The 18,588-nt window shown below is 56.6% G+C and overlaps 9 protein-coding genes across 9 annotated transcripts; 5 read left to right on the forward strand and 4 right to left on the reverse strand.

Annotated features, from left to right (window-relative positions):
* The first annotated feature begins 637 nt into the window (after window positions 1–637).
* Window positions 638–1,687, forward strand: BGZ61DRAFT_458601 (uncharacterized protein). Its single transcript, XM_046246784.1, has one exon. The coding sequence runs from the start codon at window positions 1,027–1,029 to the stop codon at window positions 1,618–1,620; it is 594 nt and encodes a 197-aa protein (XP_046099544.1). The 5' UTR covers window positions 638–1,026; the 3' UTR covers window positions 1,621–1,687.
* A 1,048-nt stretch (window positions 1,688–2,735) lies between these two features.
* BGZ61DRAFT_536576 (uncharacterized protein) lies at window positions 2,736–3,502 on the reverse strand (the record flags this gene model as incomplete). Its single annotated transcript, XM_046254422.1, has 2 exons — window positions 2,736–3,144; window positions 3,201–3,502. 2 exons carry the CDS (start codon window positions 3,500–3,502, stop codon window positions 2,736–2,738), a joined length of 711 nt encoding a protein of 236 aa, XP_046099545.1.
* Window positions 3,503–3,793: 291 nt separating this feature from the next.
* BGZ61DRAFT_101765 (uncharacterized protein) lies at window positions 3,794–4,864 on the reverse strand. Its single transcript, XM_046236833.1, has one exon. The coding sequence runs from the start codon at window positions 4,688–4,690 to the stop codon at window positions 4,085–4,087; it is 606 nt and encodes a 201-aa protein (XP_046099546.1). The 5' UTR covers window positions 4,691–4,864; the 3' UTR covers window positions 3,794–4,084.
* A 1,081-nt stretch (window positions 4,865–5,945) lies between these two features.
* On the reverse strand, window positions 5,946–6,825 carry BGZ61DRAFT_458606 (uncharacterized protein; the record flags this gene model as incomplete). The annotated part of the gene is made up of 2 exons (XM_046246785.1): window positions 6,161–6,825; window positions 5,946–6,093 (listed from the first exon to the last, which is right to left on the reverse strand). Coding segments are annotated over exons 1-2 (364 nt in total), but the record flags the coding sequence as incomplete, so codon positions are not given.
* A 2,935-nt stretch (window positions 6,826–9,760) lies between these two features.
* Window positions 9,761–11,815, reverse strand: BGZ61DRAFT_497190 (Not1 N-terminal domain, CCR4-Not complex component-domain-containing protein; the record flags this gene model as incomplete). The annotated part of the gene is made up of 4 exons (XM_046251121.1): window positions 9,761–9,821; window positions 9,877–10,396; window positions 10,451–11,480; window positions 11,561–11,815. 4 exons carry the CDS (start codon window positions 11,813–11,815, stop codon window positions 9,761–9,763), a joined length of 1,866 nt encoding a protein of 621 aa, XP_046099548.1.
* A 953-nt stretch (window positions 11,816–12,768) lies between these two features.
* On the forward strand, window positions 12,769–13,522 carry BGZ61DRAFT_536578 (D-Tyr tRNAtyr deacylase-like domain-containing protein; the record flags this gene model as incomplete). The annotated part of the gene is made up of 5 exons (XM_046254423.1): window positions 12,769–12,775; window positions 12,872–13,050; window positions 13,106–13,148; window positions 13,221–13,414; window positions 13,484–13,522. The coding sequence occupies 5 exons, from the start codon at window positions 12,769–12,771 to the stop codon at window positions 13,520–13,522; spliced, it is 462 nt and encodes a 153-aa protein (XP_046099549.1).
* A 603-nt stretch (window positions 13,523–14,125) lies between these two features.
* Window positions 14,126–14,973, forward strand: BGZ61DRAFT_101845 (uncharacterized protein). Its single transcript, XM_046236834.1, has one exon. It carries the CDS (start codon window positions 14,237–14,239, stop codon window positions 14,873–14,875), a length of 639 nt encoding a protein of 212 aa, XP_046099550.1. The 5' UTR covers window positions 14,126–14,236; the 3' UTR covers window positions 14,876–14,973.
* A 477-nt stretch (window positions 14,974–15,450) lies between these two features.
* Window positions 15,451–16,399, forward strand: BGZ61DRAFT_458618 (uncharacterized protein). Its single transcript, XM_046246786.1, has 2 exons — window positions 15,451–16,075; window positions 16,143–16,399. The coding sequence occupies exons 1-2, from the start codon at window positions 15,700–15,702 to the stop codon at window positions 16,223–16,225; spliced, it is 459 nt and encodes a 152-aa protein (XP_046099551.1). The 5' UTR covers window positions 15,451–15,699; the 3' UTR covers window positions 16,226–16,399.
* Window positions 16,400–17,260: 861 nt separating this feature from the next.
* On the forward strand, window positions 17,261–18,382 carry BGZ61DRAFT_497191 (cyclophilin-like domain-containing protein; the record flags this gene model as incomplete). The annotated part of the gene is made up of 1 exon (XM_046251122.1): window positions 17,261–18,382. One exon carries the CDS (start codon window positions 17,261–17,263, stop codon window positions 18,380–18,382), a length of 1,122 nt encoding a protein of 373 aa, XP_046099552.1.
* Between the last annotated feature and the right edge of the window lie 206 nt (window positions 18,383–18,588).

Genomic DNA, 18,588 nt, shown 5'->3' on the forward strand with positions numbered 1-18,588 from the left:
AGGCAGAGGCTGTCTGGGTTTCCACACAAGGGCGAGAATTCGAGAGACAGCAATGGAAGACCACTCAATCCTAGCGATCAGATGAAGATTAGAATTGGCAGTCAGGACCTCCGTTGGAGTCGAGCAAGCAATTCTGTGAGAAGCCCAACCAGTCAGAATGGGCCTCTTCCAACATTTGATGCGTGGGCATCCCAGCAAGGGGGATCAGACACCTCTTGTTTACCTTCTCGCCAATCACCAAGTTCTAGTGTCCCGGTACAGTCCACCTCGGACTTTGAGAATCTTTCTGGGACAGGCTATTCGAATCCTGAGTCTCAAGATCGAACGAGTCCCACAAACGAGATTGAGCACTACTCAAGGAGAAGCATCGAAAGAAGACGGGAGAAAACGCCAGACCTGCCAAAATACGTTGTCGCATCCTCACCACCTATCATCCACCAGCCTCAACCCACTCGAGGAAGAAGACTTTCGTTGTTCGACATCCGTTCTCCAGACCCAGAGGATATTGGGAGTATGATTGCCCAGATTGGTGCTCCAAACGATGGACCTCGCCATATCACGAAGGATGATTCCAAATGGAACAACTGGTTGAACCCAGACGACAGCATTGCTCCACATAGTGGCTCAAACGTTGAAGGGAATAGCCAGCGTTCACGGTCAATAACCCCCGGGGTTAGCCACTATTGGAATACCTCGGAGGACCAGTTGCTACCGAGAAGTGGTTGCGAGACTGCTAGTGTTGGAGACATAATTGGCAATGTTACGGAGCCGCCTCCCACAACATGTTCATCAACCCCGATTGTTCCATTTGACAGCATTTACGCATCTATTCGTCCCGAACAAGAACTACCTACTCACACTGAACAACGTACCAGCTCGAGATTGGATGAGACTCACACAATAGCCTCAAGCACTCTAGTTGTAGGTTTCGATCGCGAAGGAAACGAGAGACACGCAGAGGCCAAACACGATCTGGTTCTTCCGTCGAAACCCGAGTTACCCAAAGCCCCAAATGTACAGGACTTGATGGATTTGTTACTGGAAGATGACGAAGGGCACCTCGAAGAGGGTGACAACCTAGAACAGATATCCGAGGACGAGGACGAGGTTTGGAAGAGGTTTGTCTTTGACGAAGACTCTGCGGAAATCAGTCGCAAGGCATGCCAGGAAGCACAACGACAGACAACCCATGACCTGCGCACAGCCATGGCTGGCCCTCCTAGCGACGTTGCCGAGCCACCATCAGCATCACGAGGGAATCCTTATCTAGATCCAGGTTCAATGGCAAGTTTGCCCTTGGACTCCCCGGGGACTCCGTCCAAGGTCGACGAGCATATCTCAGCCAACTCCGCTTCAGCCAACACGACGGGCACAGCCAACTCCAACACCGCCCACATGGGCTCGCCCAAGCCGCACCACTCGGATAGCAAATTCCACCAACCCAGTCTCTTTATCGGAAGACTGGCCAGCTTGCCATCCGCCAACACAGGCCCCGTTCAGTTGCAGCCGCTCAAGAGGCGCAGGGGACGCCCGCGGAAACGCAGGGGCGCCGGGCGGCCAGACTTCCGCGCGATGCCGGACTATGACGACGACCCAATCGAAGAATGTTGCGAGGATTAGGCGCAGGTGGAAAGGGGTGGAGGGCTGCGGGTAGGATGAGGTCACGGGGATAGAGTACGATTGCGGTGTGTGATTCACTGTCTGGTGCACATGGTGGTACGTGCCTCGTACTGTAACGAGTTGTAGTCTATAGTCGAGGTACCTAAACGTACACGCATCCCCTCATTGTACATCATCAGGTGTTTGAAACCACCCATGCGCCGACAAAGAAAACGAAAAGCAGAAGAACTCCCGGTATCTATCTATCCCTTCTAGTAAAGTCATCACAGCATAGCCACGTAGGCACAACAAGCATAACGTAAGCCGGGACCGACGGCCCAAGACCGAACAAGGAAAAGAAGAAGAAGAAGAACAATTCGTGCCCACCCTTATCTCATCGCCCCCCCGGTCGCCAGTCAGTCAACCAGTCTAACGAGCTGCATGACCAAAGCGATCAATCCATCACCCCGGCCCCCATCGACGGGGTTAGGGGAGCAGGGGGGCCGAGAAAGGAAGGAAGATGCACTGCCCCAGCCACCGCAACCTTCGCCCCCGCTTCTAGAACAATTCTCTCAGTCAGCCTCGCGGCTGATCTGCATTGGAAGCTTGCGGGTATGATGCAGGAGAGCAGCTGGGCGCGCCAGCGTCATGCAGGGATATGTTGCGGTGAGGGGTGGTGGCGGTAGTGGTGGTGGTGGTGGTGGTGGTGCATGAGAAGAAGAAAAGAGGCAACGAGTGTGATGAATGCATTGGATGGATTAGACATTGCTTGGAAAGTGCAAGGAACTGATGGGGCTCGATGAAGGGCGTGAGGCAGACGCAGAGGGTGTGAAAGTGGAAAAACGCCTAGTGCCGTCACTGCCGTGCTTGTAGTGGTGGTGGAGGAGTGGTCATGACACTGCTGCAGCCTCATTATCAAGCTGAGTAGCGAGGAGAACGGCGACTACCGGCGGGACGTCTTCAGCTCGTTCACATGCCCTGCTGCTCAATTGGCAAAGGGCAGAATCCGCCTGGGGCAGCCAGGATCGTGTGTCAGAGCCATGACATGCGAGACAGGTTCTCTATCGCGGCAGTTACGACGACGACAGCGAGAGCCATGGGAGGGGAGTGTGGGTGGAGGTTGTCACCAAACCCTCTCAAGAGTGGTTTCGACGCTTCTCCTTGCGCTTGGGCTCGCAAGACGTCTTGCAGCCGGGACACTCAAAGCCGTTCCGGGAGATGTAGACGCGGACGAGGCAGCGGTGGCATCGCCACCACGTAGACGGAGCATACCGGCCCTCGAGCCAGTCCTCGTTGATGGTGTCGCCGCGCTTCTGGATATCCTCGCGATGATACTCCCGCAGGTGGTCGCGGAAGTGATCGCGGCGGTGGAAAGGCTCGCGGGAACGAGTGCACCGCGGGTAGTCGCACCAGTAGCTGTCCTTCTGCGACTCCGGCGCATGCGTGTTCCTGTAGTGCCTCTGGAGGTCGGCGCAGCGCCTGAACGGGCGGGCATTGCAACCAGGCGAAAGGCAGAAGACGGGCCAGTCGCGGCCGGGAGCGCTCCTAGTGGGAAGTTAGTATTGGTGGGAACTGACGGGCAGAGCAAAAGGGAAACGCACGATTCACTTCGGGGAGTGACAGTGTCATCCGAGGCAGACGGAGCAGACGTGTAGTACTGCTGCTGCTGCTGCTGTTGCTGCTGCTGTTGCTGGTAGGGATCGCTCATGGCAGTGGTGTCGTGAAGGGTATAGAAGCCCAAGGGAGAGTCGGGGATGGAAGATGCTTGAGAGCTTCCTCCCGAGCTCGGGTACCTGGCGAGGGCTGAGGACTGATAGTAGTCGCATGGAGATCCAGACGGCGATCCCAAGTCTTGAGGAGAGGATGCCTCGTACCAAAAGGCGTGGTCGTAGTGGGATCCCATCCTGTAATAAATGGTGCGTTGAAGTTGCGCCGGCACAAGTCAACTCTTAGACGAAAGAGAGAGTGACTTGGTTGGCGAGCCGGACGAGCCAGAGCACGGCTCCAGCCGAGGACGTTGAAGGAATCGTGCTTTGACGAGGCGAGCAAGCAGGAAGGCAACCAGCTCGCGGACAAGGACAGGGTGTGGAAATGTGCAATTGCAGCCACACGTCAGTTGAAAAGGGCAAATGGTTCTTGAAAGATGAAGCAAGAGATGACGGGTGGTTTGAGATGTGCAATGGTACGGAGAGACACGAGTGGAAGAGAGCTTGCCCAACCAGCTAATATATATTTGCTGAGGAGGAGGAGCAGTGGTGGAGGAGAGGTGGAGGGGTGGAACCTGGGTGCGGTCCTAGGGGCAAAGCAGAAAGGTGAGGCTCCAAAGCGCACATTGCAAGTGAGGCGGAAGGAAGGTGTAGTAGACTCGTGCCAATGTGAGCGAGAGCAGCGTGGGCAGCGTGGGCAGCGTGGACGTGGACAGCGTGGACCTGAAACCGGAAACTACATATCATCACATCTTGGGGCCAGGTCCAAAGGGGTATCATTAGGCTTCTAGAATGTCCAGGGGTGCAAGGGCCATGGGCCTGACGCAGCGAATCCCTGGGGGATGGTGCGTGCGTTCTTGACGTGGTACTGTAGGACGAGAGGTCGATCTCACAGCCATGGGTATGGCGCGCGTGCATGCGACAGGAAGAAGAGGAGGGGAATGAGAACGAGCAAGGAGCCGGGGCCGGGGCGGAGCATCTGGCGCACCTTGGCTCGTGACGCGCGAGTTGACGCTTGAACGGGAGCATCGCGGCTGGCCCAAGCGACGAGCCAAGGTGACGATGTGCCAAGATGATGATAGGTCAAGGTGCAGAGATGGAAACCGAGACAGCACACTGAGCAGTAAGCGCAGCGAACAGCCACTTGGCCGGTGTCCTGAATGGGAATGGACGAGGATGCACTGGGCGATCCCGATGGCCGTCTCAGGGACGACGACGCAATTGCACTTGCATGAGAGGACCCATGTCTTAGGACTTGGACTTGGACTTGGGGGGAAGGGGGGGCTTGGAACGCCTTGTCGAAGATGCCCGGGATAGTCGGTATGAGGGGGTACATGGCAGAGTACATTGTAGAGTACATTGTAGATGTAGAGTACCGAGTACATGCGAATGGAAGAGGCCACGGGGCCAGGATGTCAACGGGATAGCTGACTGACGCGAGGGCATCCTGCATCCTGCATCGAGCGGAGATAATGCCCGAGACGAAAGGAGCAATGAGTGCGTTGAGTGCGTGTGTGTGCGTGCGTTGGTGGCGTCGAAACCAAGAAAGCAACACCAAGTGAGCACCGGCCAGCTGGACCCTGAGACGAGCCAGAGACGAGCAGGTGTTAGACGGGCGTCGAACGCGGCGCCGTCATCGCCTCGTTCGGGGCTGACGAGTGAGCGACGAATGCGATAGGGCAATCGACAATGGGGCACTGCTCGCCATGAATCAACGACACGGGCCAAAAACATGGCGACGGGAGTGGAGGCGGGTGTGGCAGAATCCAGAATGGCGATGCGCTGTATTGGAGGGGTGGAGGACACTTGGAGAAACCGCTCACGCGCAAACCTTGGGGGTAGCTCTCTAGCTCTCCAGTTCCCTAGTTCTCAGCTAGAGCTTTGGACTCTCGGTGACCTCATGGGCGACAGCGCAACGGCTGGGCTGTGAGTGGACGATTGCTTGGGTGGCTACCTAGTCAATGAGTCAATGGGTCAACTGCCGTCATTGTTCGCGGGCGAGCTTGAAGAGTGGAGCGTGGAGTTGTCGGTTGTCATTGCTCGTTGTCCATGTATAATATCGCTAATTAATTCACTTGCGCGATTGACTTTGATGCGACTGTGACAGAGATAGCGGCGGGCCGCACACCAAGCGAGAAGCGACCGACGCAGGGGAGCCACTGGCGGGACGCTGAGTGAGAGAAACGCAGCATCTTGGCGCGCTGAGCCATGCTAGACCGCAAGAAACAGGCTGGCGCCGCATTAGTTTCTTGACAGCCCGGCGAGCAGAATTGGCCATCGGTAACGGGAGGAATCAGAGACAGGGCCGGGAGTCTGGCCTCCGCCAGTTCCTTAATCCTACCATGCTAGTACCATGTCAACATGTTAGCAACTTTCCCTTGTGTTCCCTGGTTCCTTGTGTTCCCTGGTACCCTGGTTCTCTGGGCCGCCCCACCCGCCTGGATCCCTGGCTGACACTATGGGATCGAGCGTTTCCTGGGTGGCTATACGGATGGACGAGCTGGGCTGAAGATGGGCCAAACATGGGGCCAGAGTGTCATTGATCGGGCGGGTACTCCGTGCCATCGGGGACAGCAGCCGCCGAGAGGAACACCTGCTGAGACTGGCCCAGATAGGCTACTGCGACGTGGCACAGCGCGTCACAGTGCCGACCTCGATCAATTGCTTGATGAGCGCGGTATGGAGTATGCCACAGAATCATCTTCGGCCTTAGATTGAAACCGTATTACGGCAGATGACTATGTAGTCTTGTTGCGCCTCCGAGGCTCTGCTGAACCTAGGTTAAGTGCTGGAATGCGTCAGCCTAATCGGATGCATCAAGTTTGTGCAGCGGTATGCAGTGCATCCATGCGTACCGTGGTGGCATTGGGTGTATGCGCGTGCATCTGTGTGTATGCGTGTGAGTGTGTCTTTTGATGGGATGGTGGATGAATGGCTGAGAGATGCCGGAAGGATGCCGCATCCACACACCACAACCACGGCCATGACCATGCCCAGCACCATCGCCCATCATCGGCAGCGAGTTCAATGCTTCGCCCAGACCAAACCGAAGATCCAATCCACTTCCCGGTGCGAGCCATGGATTCAATCCAGATGCATTGTTTCTGCTGCCTAGCTGCTCCCAAGCCGCCCACAGCAACAAGGCGCCACAGCCCCCGGTTCGTTCGATGACGGCCCCCGTGGCCAATGAGCGCAGGTACCAGCAGGTACATGGACGCTCTCCACGGCGTCCGCAGGGGCTGCGCACTTCGTACTTGGTAGCATCATAGCATTGGCCGTCAAGGTTTCACTCCATCTTCTTTCAACACCAGCGCCAACCAGCAATCCGCAAGCACAGACCGACAGCAGCAACGCAACGAATGCTCACACGGCACAGACAAGACAAAGACGAGGTGGCTCCCCCGGCCCCGCCAGCCCCATCCTCACCCGCCTGTCGCTGCTCCACCGACGTCTGCCACACCACCCCACACTCGGTGGCCGATCTGGGTACGTACATTGCACCGGTATATCGCTCTTGGCCGGGGGGAGACTTGGCGATATGGCGCCGCCAGATGCGTTTCCGGTGCGTTTGCCTTGCCTTAGGTTTGGAGGGGGGGGGCGATTTGCCCAAGCTGAGGGAATACCATGCACGAGGGGCAGAGAGAGCCTTGCGGACTTGCGGGAAAGCCTGGCCGTTCAGGAGCCCTGCACGCAACCTGCGACTCTGGTTGCCTGACCAGCCGGAATGGACACCGGGCGACAGCCAAAAATAAAAGTGTCGATGGCGCCAGACTACTGCTGTACAGTAGCTGGAAGCTGGAGCTGGAGCTGGGGGGAGGACCGGAAAGGAGACGACTACGTCGTGTCGTATTTTGGTAGAGTGCAAGTGAGGCGGGCCAGGATGATGGCGCCTGGGCGGATTGAACTGCCGTAAAAGCTCCAGGTCTCGATCCAGGGTCCTATTCCAGGATTCGCCCGGACGGCCGTTCCGTGCCGTCAAACTCTTTCTGGTCGTCAAACAAGACAATCGTCAATCGCAGATGTCCGTCCAGCGTCCAGGTGCAGTACTGTAATTTTGATAGGGTTCCCCCAGGGCCACCAAGGGGACCCGACGCCATCGCGCCCCTGCCTCCCCCGGTCGTGGATTCGCGAGCGAAGCGTCTCAGTGGATCGCGCGGGGCTGTCAGCGATGAACGATGGGAAGGGATGGGATGTGGTGGGATGGATGTGGTGATGGATGTGGGATGGATCAGGGTTGTCTCATTGGACGGCGTGGGAGTTGATGGGACGGACGGATTGGATGTCACCCGACGGACCCCCTTTTTTCCTTCCTTGCAGGGGAGTTGCGGGCGCTGGAGAGCTTCCAGAAGCCTTCCTGATCCGACATCGTCCGTTCTGCAGCCACCTTCCTTCGTTTTTGTTCTGCGTGATGCTGGATGCTGGATGCTGGATGCTAAATGGATGCAAGTTGACGCTTCCCCCTTCCTGCGGCGCAGCGCAGCGGGATAAGTAATCAATCCAGGGCTTCGGTTTTGGCCAATATCCTTGTTGTTGCTTGCTGGAGCTGTGTTTCGTGTGCTGGAGTCTTGCAGATTCCGTCGTCCTCCCGCATCCCACATCCCACCCACCCATCTTACCTGCCTTGCTGGGAGAAGACGCGCGTGCCCATTTTGCACTTCCACTTGCGCTTGCACTTGCACTTGACAAGGGAAGCCAAACTTAGAGGAAGCACTGACAGCGAGCCAGGAGAAGCGACCGGTAGTGGCGACAAGTAGCGGCGACAAAGGCAGAAGCGACATGAATCCAGCAACGAACAAGACATCCCAGACATCCCGGACAACCCAGATAGAGATAGGTCCGATAACCCAGACAGGTCCAGACATTCCAGAACAACCCAGACGTCCCAGAGGACCCAGACATCCCAGAACAACCCAGACATCCTAGAACAACCCAAACACCCCAGAACAACAACCCCCGAACAACCCAAACCCGACAAGCTGAAGCCACCACCACCGGTGCCCGACCCAGATGCATCGCAACCCGTCAAGCTCACACCCGAAAAGCATCCAGGCGTTTAATGCATTCCTTCAAATAGAAACGCCAGCCATGGGTGCCAGACGGATCCCATACCGATACCGAAGTCATGCCGACTCCGTCGCAGCCCTGCATCTCGCTGTTCCCCCCCCTCCCTCGCTTCCAGCCCCAATTTCTCCATATTGAAAAATTGAAAAATGAAAAAACACGAAAAAATTGAATTGCACTTGTCGGTCCGAGATTGTGTCGTGTGCTTTGACGCCGTTTGCCCAATCTTGTCAGTGAGATCGACCAGGGTTCAGCTCTAGTCCTACCCGCCGGACCTTACTCAACGAGGAGCGTCAAATCATCCTGATCCAAGTCACAAGCCATCGGACTTGTCTGCATTCGCACGACGTGGGCGTTGTCGTCGTTGTGTTTTCAACCGGGGATCGTCTCCTTTCAACCTGCACTTGTTTCCTTTCGCGCTGTGGCGTGCTGAACGTGTCCTGTCGTGAATGTTAGCCTTGCGCAACTCCAGAAATGGGCTGGCTGGCTAGTGTGGTACAGCTGTAGGGTAATCAGGAAGCCAATGTCGAAAACAATGGTAGAAGAAGCATCTTAATCTTTCACAGCATCGCGACACATATCGCATTTTACAAGTGGAGGAAATAACCATTCATATAAACCTCCACTCAATTTTTTCTTCCCCTTTCCTTGGGTAGCAATGCATCACCGCGGAATTGCGCTGAAGCAAGCACCTTCTACTCTCGATGCCGCTTCACCTCAACGGTGACCGGAGCGATTGCCACGTCTGACGCACAAACCTCTAAACGGACCGCCTCACCCAAAAAGCACTCACATGTGTAATTAGCTCGACGTGTTGGTGGCGCATCTCGACTCAAGGCTGTGGCAAACCTGCGGGGTATCGACTGAGAGGCATCCTCGGCCAAACAAATCTTTTGTAGGGCGAGCAGTGCGTGGCACCGCGTAGGGCGACCAAGCAAAAGACGCCGAAAACGACACTTTCCAAGGCCACTTCACATGAACACCTCACCAGGCTAGTAAGCATGGAAAATGCCACAAAATACACTTTCCAAGATTACTTCACATGAACACCTCATCAAGCCAATAAGCATGGAAAATGCCACAAAAAGACACGAGACCACAGCAATACCATCGAGGCGTTTCCCAGGGCGTCACGCCCGGCAGCCGAAAATTCCAAAATTCATCTCTCAACACTAGAGGTAACTCCCAACGTAGCCTTAGCCGTAGTAGCCATCGCCGTCGCGTGTTCGCGAAAAGTGCCGAGTGAGACAAGAAAAATGAGGCTACCATCCCTTTCCTGCCCCCATTAAACCCGAGGGGCCAAAACCAAAAGTACAGACAGCCCGTCCCATTGTCACCCCCCTCTAGATATCCCCAGAGATAGGGGAGGCTCTTCGGCCAGTCCCCTCCTTTGATTAAACATCATCCTCGAGGAACTTGTAAGCAAACTTAAAGTCCGCTTTTCGTCGGTTCATCCTGTTCATGGGTTAGCAAATGCTGGCTTAAGCGTAAACGCTAGCTGTAGACTTACCAGGTGCTCTCGTAATCGAAGAAGCGATATGTGCCTTGCTCAAAGTCCTCGGTGATGTTCTTGGGCTCCTCATGGCGCTGGAACCATGTCTGATATTGCTTGTGGAATCGCCAGCTCTGATCCTTGAGCGCCTTGGCTGCCAGATACTGTTGCGCTGTCCCCTGCTTGTAGTAGAAGACGTAGAACAGCGTATCCGGGTCAATGCGCGAGTACAGTCGCGGGTCGTCGAAGATGGGTAGCGGGTCTCGTGGGAAGCCTGAGCCTGTGGGAGGCACTGGCGCATCGGGTCGATATGTTCGAGGTACTTCCGCGTCTAATGCGTCGGGGCAGCTGGTTTGACTCACTCCCATCATTCGCAGTGTTGATGGTGCCGAGGGAGGTGGGGGACGCTTCCTCGACGTCTCGTACGTCTCGACAAGATCTTGCAACGATGCCGGCAGGTGGTAGATTGACTCATCCTCGGGCTCCTCCTCGATTGGTTTGATGCCGTTGGAAACTCCGTTACCATTGGTTTGGGGTGCTACGTTCATCATTAGCTTGATATGGGTACTGATATTGGTGATATAACACGTACGCTTTGACGGCGCTGAAACTTCAGGCACTACCGGCTGCTTACCAGCAGCCTTGGATCGCTTGGTTGGCTTGATGATGGATGGTTCCGGGGAGTTGGTTGTTGATGCTATCGAGGCAACAGACTGTCTCGACTCGGCCTGTTGCGACGCGAGCTGGACTAACGACATTGCGGGGGAACTGGTGGCGCTTGTCCTGGACTGTGCCGGTAAAGATGATATGCCTGAGATAACCGCGCCTGGAGGCGGAGGTAAAGGCGCAATCCCGACGTTGTTCCTGTCGCTCGCGGCCGCAGCAGCCGCTGCCGATGCGTACTTGAGACCCTCTCCTGCCGGTCGCGTCGGTACTGCTGCCGGCTTCATGATAGGGCCACCGGCGTTGTGGCTGATAGTTGACAGGGGGGCATGAAGTGTAGCGAGAGCGGGCAAGGGTGACTTGACCTGTGATGATGTTCGTCGTATCACAGATTCTTCCTTTTGCTTTCTCGGAGGTTTGGGCAGGTCGGGCTCGACAGATATATCGTCCTGTACGGATTGCGCGTCGAGGGATGAGTTCTTCTCGTTGTCCAGGCTCATGCCGTAGGTGCCTTCCTCATCTTCCAGGTCCAGCTCGTTGTACATCTCGTCGTCCTCCATGAAGTCTTCGTTCATGCCGTCGGAAACGTAGTATCGGATGCTCTCCTCCAAGTCGTTGACCTGATCCGTGTCGACACCGCCGTTTTCGAGGGACCGTCGAATCAGCTCCAACTTGCCCTGGTGCCACTTGTGTCGCTCCATGACCCGTTCAACCTCGGCAATGCGTTCCGCCTTGGCCGTGTTATTCTTGCCCTTCTTCATCGTTGCTTGTATCGACTCGCTTTCGGCCTCGAGCGCCTCGATCTGCTGCTCTAGTTCGTCGACCATGCTACTTAGGAATTCGCCGGCCTCGACCTTGGCCTGCTCCTTGGGATCCAGTTTCGCCGCGGCTGACAGACCTTCTTTGGAGTACGCCTTGGTCTTCATGGCCTTCTCGACAGCCTTGAACTTTTCCATTTGCTAAACGTGACGGGTCAGCTATCGGCAGACTCATCGCTGGTTTCGCCAGCAGCGAACCGGCCGGCCTGAGGGGAACGAACCGTCTCGATCAATTTGCGATGCTCCAGCAAAGGAGCCTTGTCCTTGATGTCGTTGCTAGCGGCCCATGTTTTGATCTGATCTCGCAACCGCTGCAGCTTCTTGATCTCGCGCTTCAGGTTGTCTTCCAGCTTCTCCTTCTGTGCGGGGTTACTCGACTGCTCAATCTTCTCGTAGATGGCTTCGAATTCGGCGACGCCCTCGGCGACCTTCTTGAAGCACTTGTCGACTTCTTGTTGCAGCTTCCGAGCTGCCATTATGAAGATGCGATGGTGCCTCGCGGCTTCGAACGCGGATCAGTCGCGGGGAGGCGTCGTCGGGGTTGGGGTCGGGGGTTTCTTTGTTCTGTTCGCCTGGCCTCGTCCGGACCAGAGGGGATCTGGCAGCGGACGGAGAGGGTGTCGCGGGGGGCCGCACGTCACGGGTGCGGTGCAGATGGCTGGCAAGACGTTGCGCAGCGCAGGGAGAGGTCGTCGCCGTCGTGGGACGATCAATTCGGGGGACGTGGCGGAGTGATTGCGTTGCGAGAGCAAGCTGTGGTAGCCAGGTTGGTGATGATGGACGAGGGAAACAGAGTATGAGGCCAACAGCTGCGGGCGCGCGATTGGCTATCAGGCAACAGGTCGCATCGGGCTGAGTTCGGTTAGCCGCTGCAGCCCTGGAGCCGCTCGACAGTGCTTGGCTCCGCGTCTGAAGGCGGGGAAAAGCTAGCGGAGGCCTGTTATTAGGCCTTTGAAGGGGATGCGTTTGAGTTTGATTGATGAATAGATTATTTGCGAGGCTGAGTGCGGCATAAACTTCATTGTCACTATCGCCATGTACCTATGTGGCCGTGGATTCCTGCTAGGCGCCCGGGTACCTGACGCACCACTGGCGTTCTCACATGACACATGACACGGATACGAAAAAACGCCCCCAGCGAAAAGGCTCCGTCGCTGTTTGAGACAGCGCTCGCTCAGTATGAGTCTTAACTTGGAGTTGGCTTCGCTTTGGACGAGATTGTATAGTCGGCTCGCTGAAAGCCATAGCGTATTGCTTGACAATAATTTCTCCATCCAACTCGTTTTCGTCTCCTTTTTTTGCCTCATCTTATTGATCCCTTGCTTTTTAAAGAGATACTGCTACTGAAGAGTCTCCACAGAGTTCCATAGATTTCCTTGTCTTTGTCACTGCGCATTTACATCATTTACATCACTCACCACCCACCACTATGAAAGGTACGTACGTCGCCCACGGCAAACGCAAACACCGGCCACCATCTGTTTGCAAGCTGCATGGCCCAATGAGAAACGGCCTGCTGACATCATGTCTAGCAATCCTGCAGCGTGTCCTGTCGGCCTCCGTGACGGTGGACAAGGAGGTCATCTCGACCATCGGCAAGGGTGTCCTCGTCTTTGCGGCGGTCGCCCCCGGGGACACGGAGAAAGAGGCCGATTCGCTAGCTGCCAAGGTGCTCAAGATGAAGATGTGGAATGATGACTCTGGGGGCCGGGTAAGGTTCGCGTACCTGGACATCTGGAGCCGTGGAGCTGACGAGTGTGGGATAGTGGAAGCGGAGCGTCACCGACATTGAGGGCGATGTTCTTTGTGGTACGTTCCGATATCTCTTCACTATGGTCTAGAATACTATGAGAGAGGCTTAATGCTGACTGTAATCCCTAGTCTCACAATTTACTCTCTTGGCCAAGACGACGAAGGGAACAAAGCCCGACTTCCACGGTGCTGCGAACCCCGAGGACGCAAGCCGGTTGTACCAGTACTTCGTCCAGAAGCTCCGCAGCGAGTACCGGGAGGAGAATGTCAAGGATGGCAAGTTCCAGGCTATGATGGAGGTAGCCCTGGTAAATGATGGACCGGTGCGTCGTTTCCACTTCCTTCTGTACAACATCCACCGCCGGCCACGTTTGCTAACACCCCCGTGAAAGGTGACATTGGAGATCCAGGTCGGTGCGAAGACAGAATGAGACCTGCCGTTGTTTGCAGTAAGTCCACGTCACGGTATCTCAGGTGGTGAGTAATCAGCAGACGGGATGCAGGTATACGACACACGGGATGAGTCTAGAACTCAGCGCTGTCTTACGATAACCTGCTCAGAGTGCATTAGAAGCGAGACAACGGTAGAGGGGGAAGGGAGAACTTGGGCCAAGGAGAAGTCACGAAGACGTTCTCAACGTGTTTAGGCCAACATCTATCAAGCCCAATCCCGGCGTCATTGTAATTCGACCCGACGTCGAGACAATGCTTCGGTGGCATCCGGGGCTAGACTAGGGATGGCTTGCGATGGGATGTTATCAGCAAGCCACCAACGGCACCCACCCGCCCGAAAGAGCAGCTTGCAGCAATCCTCCAGCCTCGTGCTCTCAAATCACAATTGCCAAGCAGTCCCTTTCCCATCCCGTCCCGTTTGCTGATACCGCCATGTCTACCGCCATGTCCTGTTGATCCCCACTTTCCCATCTGTCCTTTCAGCTCCCCCGGGCTCCGGTTTGAGTCACCACGGTGCGCAGTCTCTGCAGTCTCTGCACCCCCCGCGAATTAGGCGACGCCCACATCCGAATCGTGTTCCCGGCTGGACGTCTGCGGCGCCGATTGGGTGCTGTCTCGTGGGATCGACCAGCGGCCTGCGTTTAGGCGTCGTGTTGTGGTTGCAATTCCTCCCCCACGACTCAAGGGGTTCAATGGGGTTATGCTTGCGGGAAAACAGGCTGTGTTACTCACCAAAAGTTTGTGAGAAAACAAAACAGGCAAACGAGAGGGTGAAATTTTTTTTTTTTTTTGCCATTGGGTTTGTATATTGCGTTCTCTTTGTGACTGGGATACAATGCCATTTCGGTGTTGAGCGCATTGGTAGCAACCTCTTTGGTTCGTATGTTCTACTGATGTTTCGGGCAGGACTGTTCGTTCGCCTAACTTCCCGTCTAATTTGGACTGGTGTTGTTGTCTTCGCCGTCGAAAATGAGGAAAGATTGCTCTGGTTTCGCGCTGTCAATGTGAGAACAAGCCGAGCTCAGCCAAGAGTCTCCGTACGGAGTAGTCGGCGGGATGAAACAGCCACGGCAGAGGGCCTCAAAACCAACAAACATCCATCGGACAAAGCGAATTGGTTGATGTCTTGCCGTTCCCCCCCCTCCCAATCTCTTCTCGCTGTCTCGCCCGGCGAGTCGTTGCTCGGCCTCACCTTACCTGGCGGCGGCTTAGACCTTACCCTTGCATTCCCGGGACTCCGAGCCGCCAGCCACCCGGAACCAACCACGAGATCGAGACCCCGGGGATACAGGGCATTCCCGGGGACTCAAAGGGCTGGCAATGCTCCGTAGCTCACTGGCGGGGGGGCCATTGGGAGCAGCAACGAGGCTGGGCGGCAGCGGGACGGGGGACCCGGCCGACAAGGGACGGGAGAAGTAGCCTAGTTTTGTTTTAGGGGGAGGGGAACTACGCGCCGGGCGGTACTAATTACGAAAGGAGGCTACTAGGCGAACGACGTATGTAACGGGGATCACGGTATTACTTGCAGGAGTACGGCAGGGCAGGGCAGGGCAGGGGATTGGATTGGGCTGGATTGCCGCAGGGCCCTAAGTTGACTCGCAAGGCCAGGGCATTTCCGGGTGTGACACGGCAACTGCGCGTGAGATGTGCATGTGCGGGCGATGGGCGATGGGCGATGGATTTGACAAGGGCGTGCTTGAGGCTGGAACTCCACACTTTTTTGCGGCAAGGGGACGGACGAGCAGCGAACAGGAGGCGAAGCGAGCAAAGCAGGAAAAGGCACGGCAGATCAGATCAGAAAAACGAGACAGGAAAAAAAGGTGTGTGTAACGTCAAATTTCCATTCAGGGTATTGAATGGACCGAAGACGGGGTGGCGGGGAGGGTCAACTAGAAACTTCCATGGAGCCAACGTGAAGCGCATTGGGAGAATGGATGCAGGCGGCCAAAAGAGGCAAACCACCACAAGCCTCCACGCTGTCGGGTATCTTGCGGCAGGCAGGGCCAATCGGCGGGCCGGCCGTGGGCATTGCGGTTTTGGACGGGCATCACGTCACGGCGTCAGCAGATTTACGGCTTCTGTGCGCGTGCGTCTAGACCGCCGGGTGCTTTGATGCTGTGCTGTGCTGTGATGTGATGCGTGTTGCTGGAATGTGATGGCTGTGATGGGGACGGGATGGGGATGGGATGGGGATGGGATAGCGGTCCAAAACCCCCGGGGATGGGAAATCTGGATGGCTCTCGGATGGGCATCTGCCAAATCAGCGACCCTGTTCGGGATGATGCCGTTGCTATCTCCATCTCGTCATCTCGTGCGTGCGTCTCTCTCTCTCTCTCGCTCGCCCAGCCGCCGCCGACCCTTGTCCGTATTGTCGTTGTCGTCTCTTTTCTCAGCACTGCCGTGTCTCTGGCTCTCTGCCGTCGGTGACGATCCAGAGACAAGACACGACACACGACACACGACACACACACACACGCCGCCGCGCATCGCATGGAACACACCTGAGCACAGACAACTCATGTGCGTGCTACGTACGTGCTGTGCCGTGTGCTAAGGGCGATGCTAGGGAGGATGGGGAGCATGCTAATGACGCTCCAGCATGTGCTAGCTACAGCGGCGTGTGGTGCGCTGTGCCTGGCTGCCAGGTACCTACCTACACAATGGTGAGACCTGCTTGGTGAGACCTGCTTCCAGCGCGCGCAGGCCTGGGGTGGTGTGAGCGTGTTCCAGCCCCGGCCGAGCGATATTAGCACCCGTCCACTCAGCAGCTCTTCCGAAGAAAGACAGAAGAAAAGAAAAAAACAAGAAGAAGAAAAAAAGAAAATAGAGACAAAAAAAAAATAGCACACTCTGCCACCCCTTGCTTCTACAATCCTTTTCACTTGCGACCCTGTGTTGGTTCTCGCTGCACGGCGGGGGCGTGCTCCTGAAGCGTGGTGGTTCGCCTGGTTTTTGCGACAATGGTGGTGGCATTGTCGTGGTTCGCCATTCGGATTCGGCCTCTCTGTCTCTGTCTCTCTCTCTTTGCCGGTTGTCCTTCACCAGCAAGCAACGAAGCATCATTCAGGCGTGTCAGGCTCCCCCTTCGCTCGTCATTCACTGCCTCGTTGTCTCCGCCTTTCCCCCCCTTTCCGGCTCGCTGGTGTCTCTTTTCCCACCCCGAAATGGCCCTGTCCCATACGTAGCCCGTAGAAGTAGGTATACCTAGGTCATATAGGAGGGTACCCCGCATCATGCCCGTGGTTTCTCGGGCACAATCTTTGGCCTTCTCTGACGATCCATCTCTCCTTCGGAATCCTGCCTCTCAGCTCTCTGGTGCTTCTCCCCCACGGCCATTTTGTTTATTTGTCCTCCCTGCTCTCCCTGCTCTCCTCCCCTCCACTTGCGGAAATAAAGTCACAACTCAGCCGCCCATCCCGGAGCCGGCTTCTCAGTTCCTTTCCCCCCGTCCACTTCCCACTCGACTCCCCTCCTCTCTCAGCCGTGTGCCCCCCACTACTGGTCATAACCACCACCACCACCACTACCACCACCAACTGACTCAACCTCTCTCCCCTCACCAAACCTCCACTCCTCCCTCAACTCTCAACTCTCAACTGCCATCCCGATCGAACCTCTCTCCCTATCTCCCCCCCTCTCTCCACTCTCCTCGCCCCCGTTCAATTGACCTCTTCTCCATCTCCTCTCTCCCCCCTCCCCGTCTTACACCCATCACAATGGCGTCCGACGGCGACTCCTCGGCGGCCCGCCCCCGCGTCTTCTTCGACATCTCGCTCGGCGGCAAGCCCGTCGGCCGCATCACCATGGAGCTCTACGCCGACATCGTCCCCAAGACGGTCGACAACTTCCGCGCCCTCTGCACCGGCGAGAAGGGCAACGGCAAGTCCGGCAAGCCCCTCCACTACAAGGGCTCCATCTTCCACCGCGTCATCAAGCAGTTCATGATCCAGGGTGGTGATTTCACTGCTGGCGATGGCACCGGCGGCGAGTCCATCTACGGCGCCAAGTTCGAGGACGAGGCCTTCCCCATCAAGCACGAGAAGCCGTTCCTGCTCTCCATGGCCAATGCCGGCCCCAACACCAACGGCTCGCAGTTCTTCATCACCACCGTGCCCACTCCCCACCTCGACGGCAAGCACGTCGTCTTTGGCGAGGTCCTCAACGGCAAGTCCATTGTCCGCCAGATCGAGAACTTGGCTACCCAGTCCGGCGATCGCCCCGCCAAAGAGGCCCTTATCGCCAACTGCGGCGAGCTCACCGGCGACGCTGCCCTCGCCGCCGACCTCAAGCAGCCCGATTCCATGGGTGATCCCTACGAGGATTTCCCCGAGGACTGCCAGGACCCCCTCGACGCTGCCGCCGTCCTCAAGATCGCCACTGCCTGCAAGGACTACGGCAACAAGGCCTTCAAGGCCGGCACCTTTGCCCTCGCCGTCGACAAGTACCAGAAGGGCCTGCGCTACCTCAACGAGGACCCCGACCTCGAAGGCCAGCCCGAAACTACCAAGGCCGACCTCCTCGCCCTCCGCTTCTCCCTCAACAACAACTCGGCTCTCCTGAACATCAAGCTTGAGGCCTACGAGGACGCCCTCCGTGCTGCCACCGCCGCCCTCGACGTCCGTGGCACCAAGGACGCCGACCGCGCAAAGGCCCTCTACCGCCGCGGCTTCTCCCACGTCCGCCTCAAGGACGAGGAGGCTGCCCTGCGCGACCTGGAGCTGGCCCACAAGCTCGTCCCCGAGGACGGCGTCGTCGCCAACGAGCTGAACAGCGTCAAGGCCAAGGCCGCTGCCCGTGCTGCCAAGGAGAAGGCCGCCTACAAGAAGTTCTTCGTCTAGGGTGGTGGCTTGGCCATCATCGCCCACCGCTGGACATTGATCCAACGGAGGGGCCCTGAGGCGTATATAATATCATGAAAGAGAAACCCAAGAAACATCGAGTTCGAAAATCAGGCGCGGCTAAAACATAGGGAGGACATCTTTTCAACTTCATCCAAGGGAAGCGGGTAGGAGTCGGCGCTGATGAGATACCATTGCAAATAAAA

The sequence above is a fragment of the Ilyonectria robusta genome, assembly GCF_021365365.1.
Source record: "Ilyonectria robusta strain PMI_751 chromosome Unknown BGZ61scaffold_21, whole genome shotgun sequence".
In the NCBI taxonomy this organism is placed as follows: Eukaryota; Fungi; Ascomycota; class Sordariomycetes; order Hypocreales; family Nectriaceae; genus Ilyonectria; species Ilyonectria robusta.

Excerpts from the sequence above, each read along its gene's own strand:
- BGZ61DRAFT_458601 (XM_046246784.1), top strand. The coding sequence starts at position 1,027 with ATGGATTTGTTACTGGAAGATGACGAAGGGCACCTCGAAGAGGGTGAC.
- BGZ61DRAFT_101765 (XM_046236833.1), bottom strand. The coding sequence starts at position 4,690 with ATGTACTCGGTACTCTACATCTACAATGTACTCTACAATGTACTCTGC.
- BGZ61DRAFT_101845 (XM_046236834.1), top strand. The coding sequence starts at position 14,237 with ATGGGGTTATGCTTGCGGGAAAACAGGCTGTGTTACTCACCAAAAGTT.
- BGZ61DRAFT_458618 (XM_046246786.1), top strand. The coding sequence starts at position 15,700 with ATGGCTGTGATGGGGACGGGATGGGGATGGGATGGGGATGGGATAGCG. Across the intron at positions 16,076-16,142 it reads ACAACTCATGTGCGTGCTAC|CATGTGCTAGCTACAGCGGC; the intron begins GTACGTGCTGTG and ends ATGACGCTCCAG.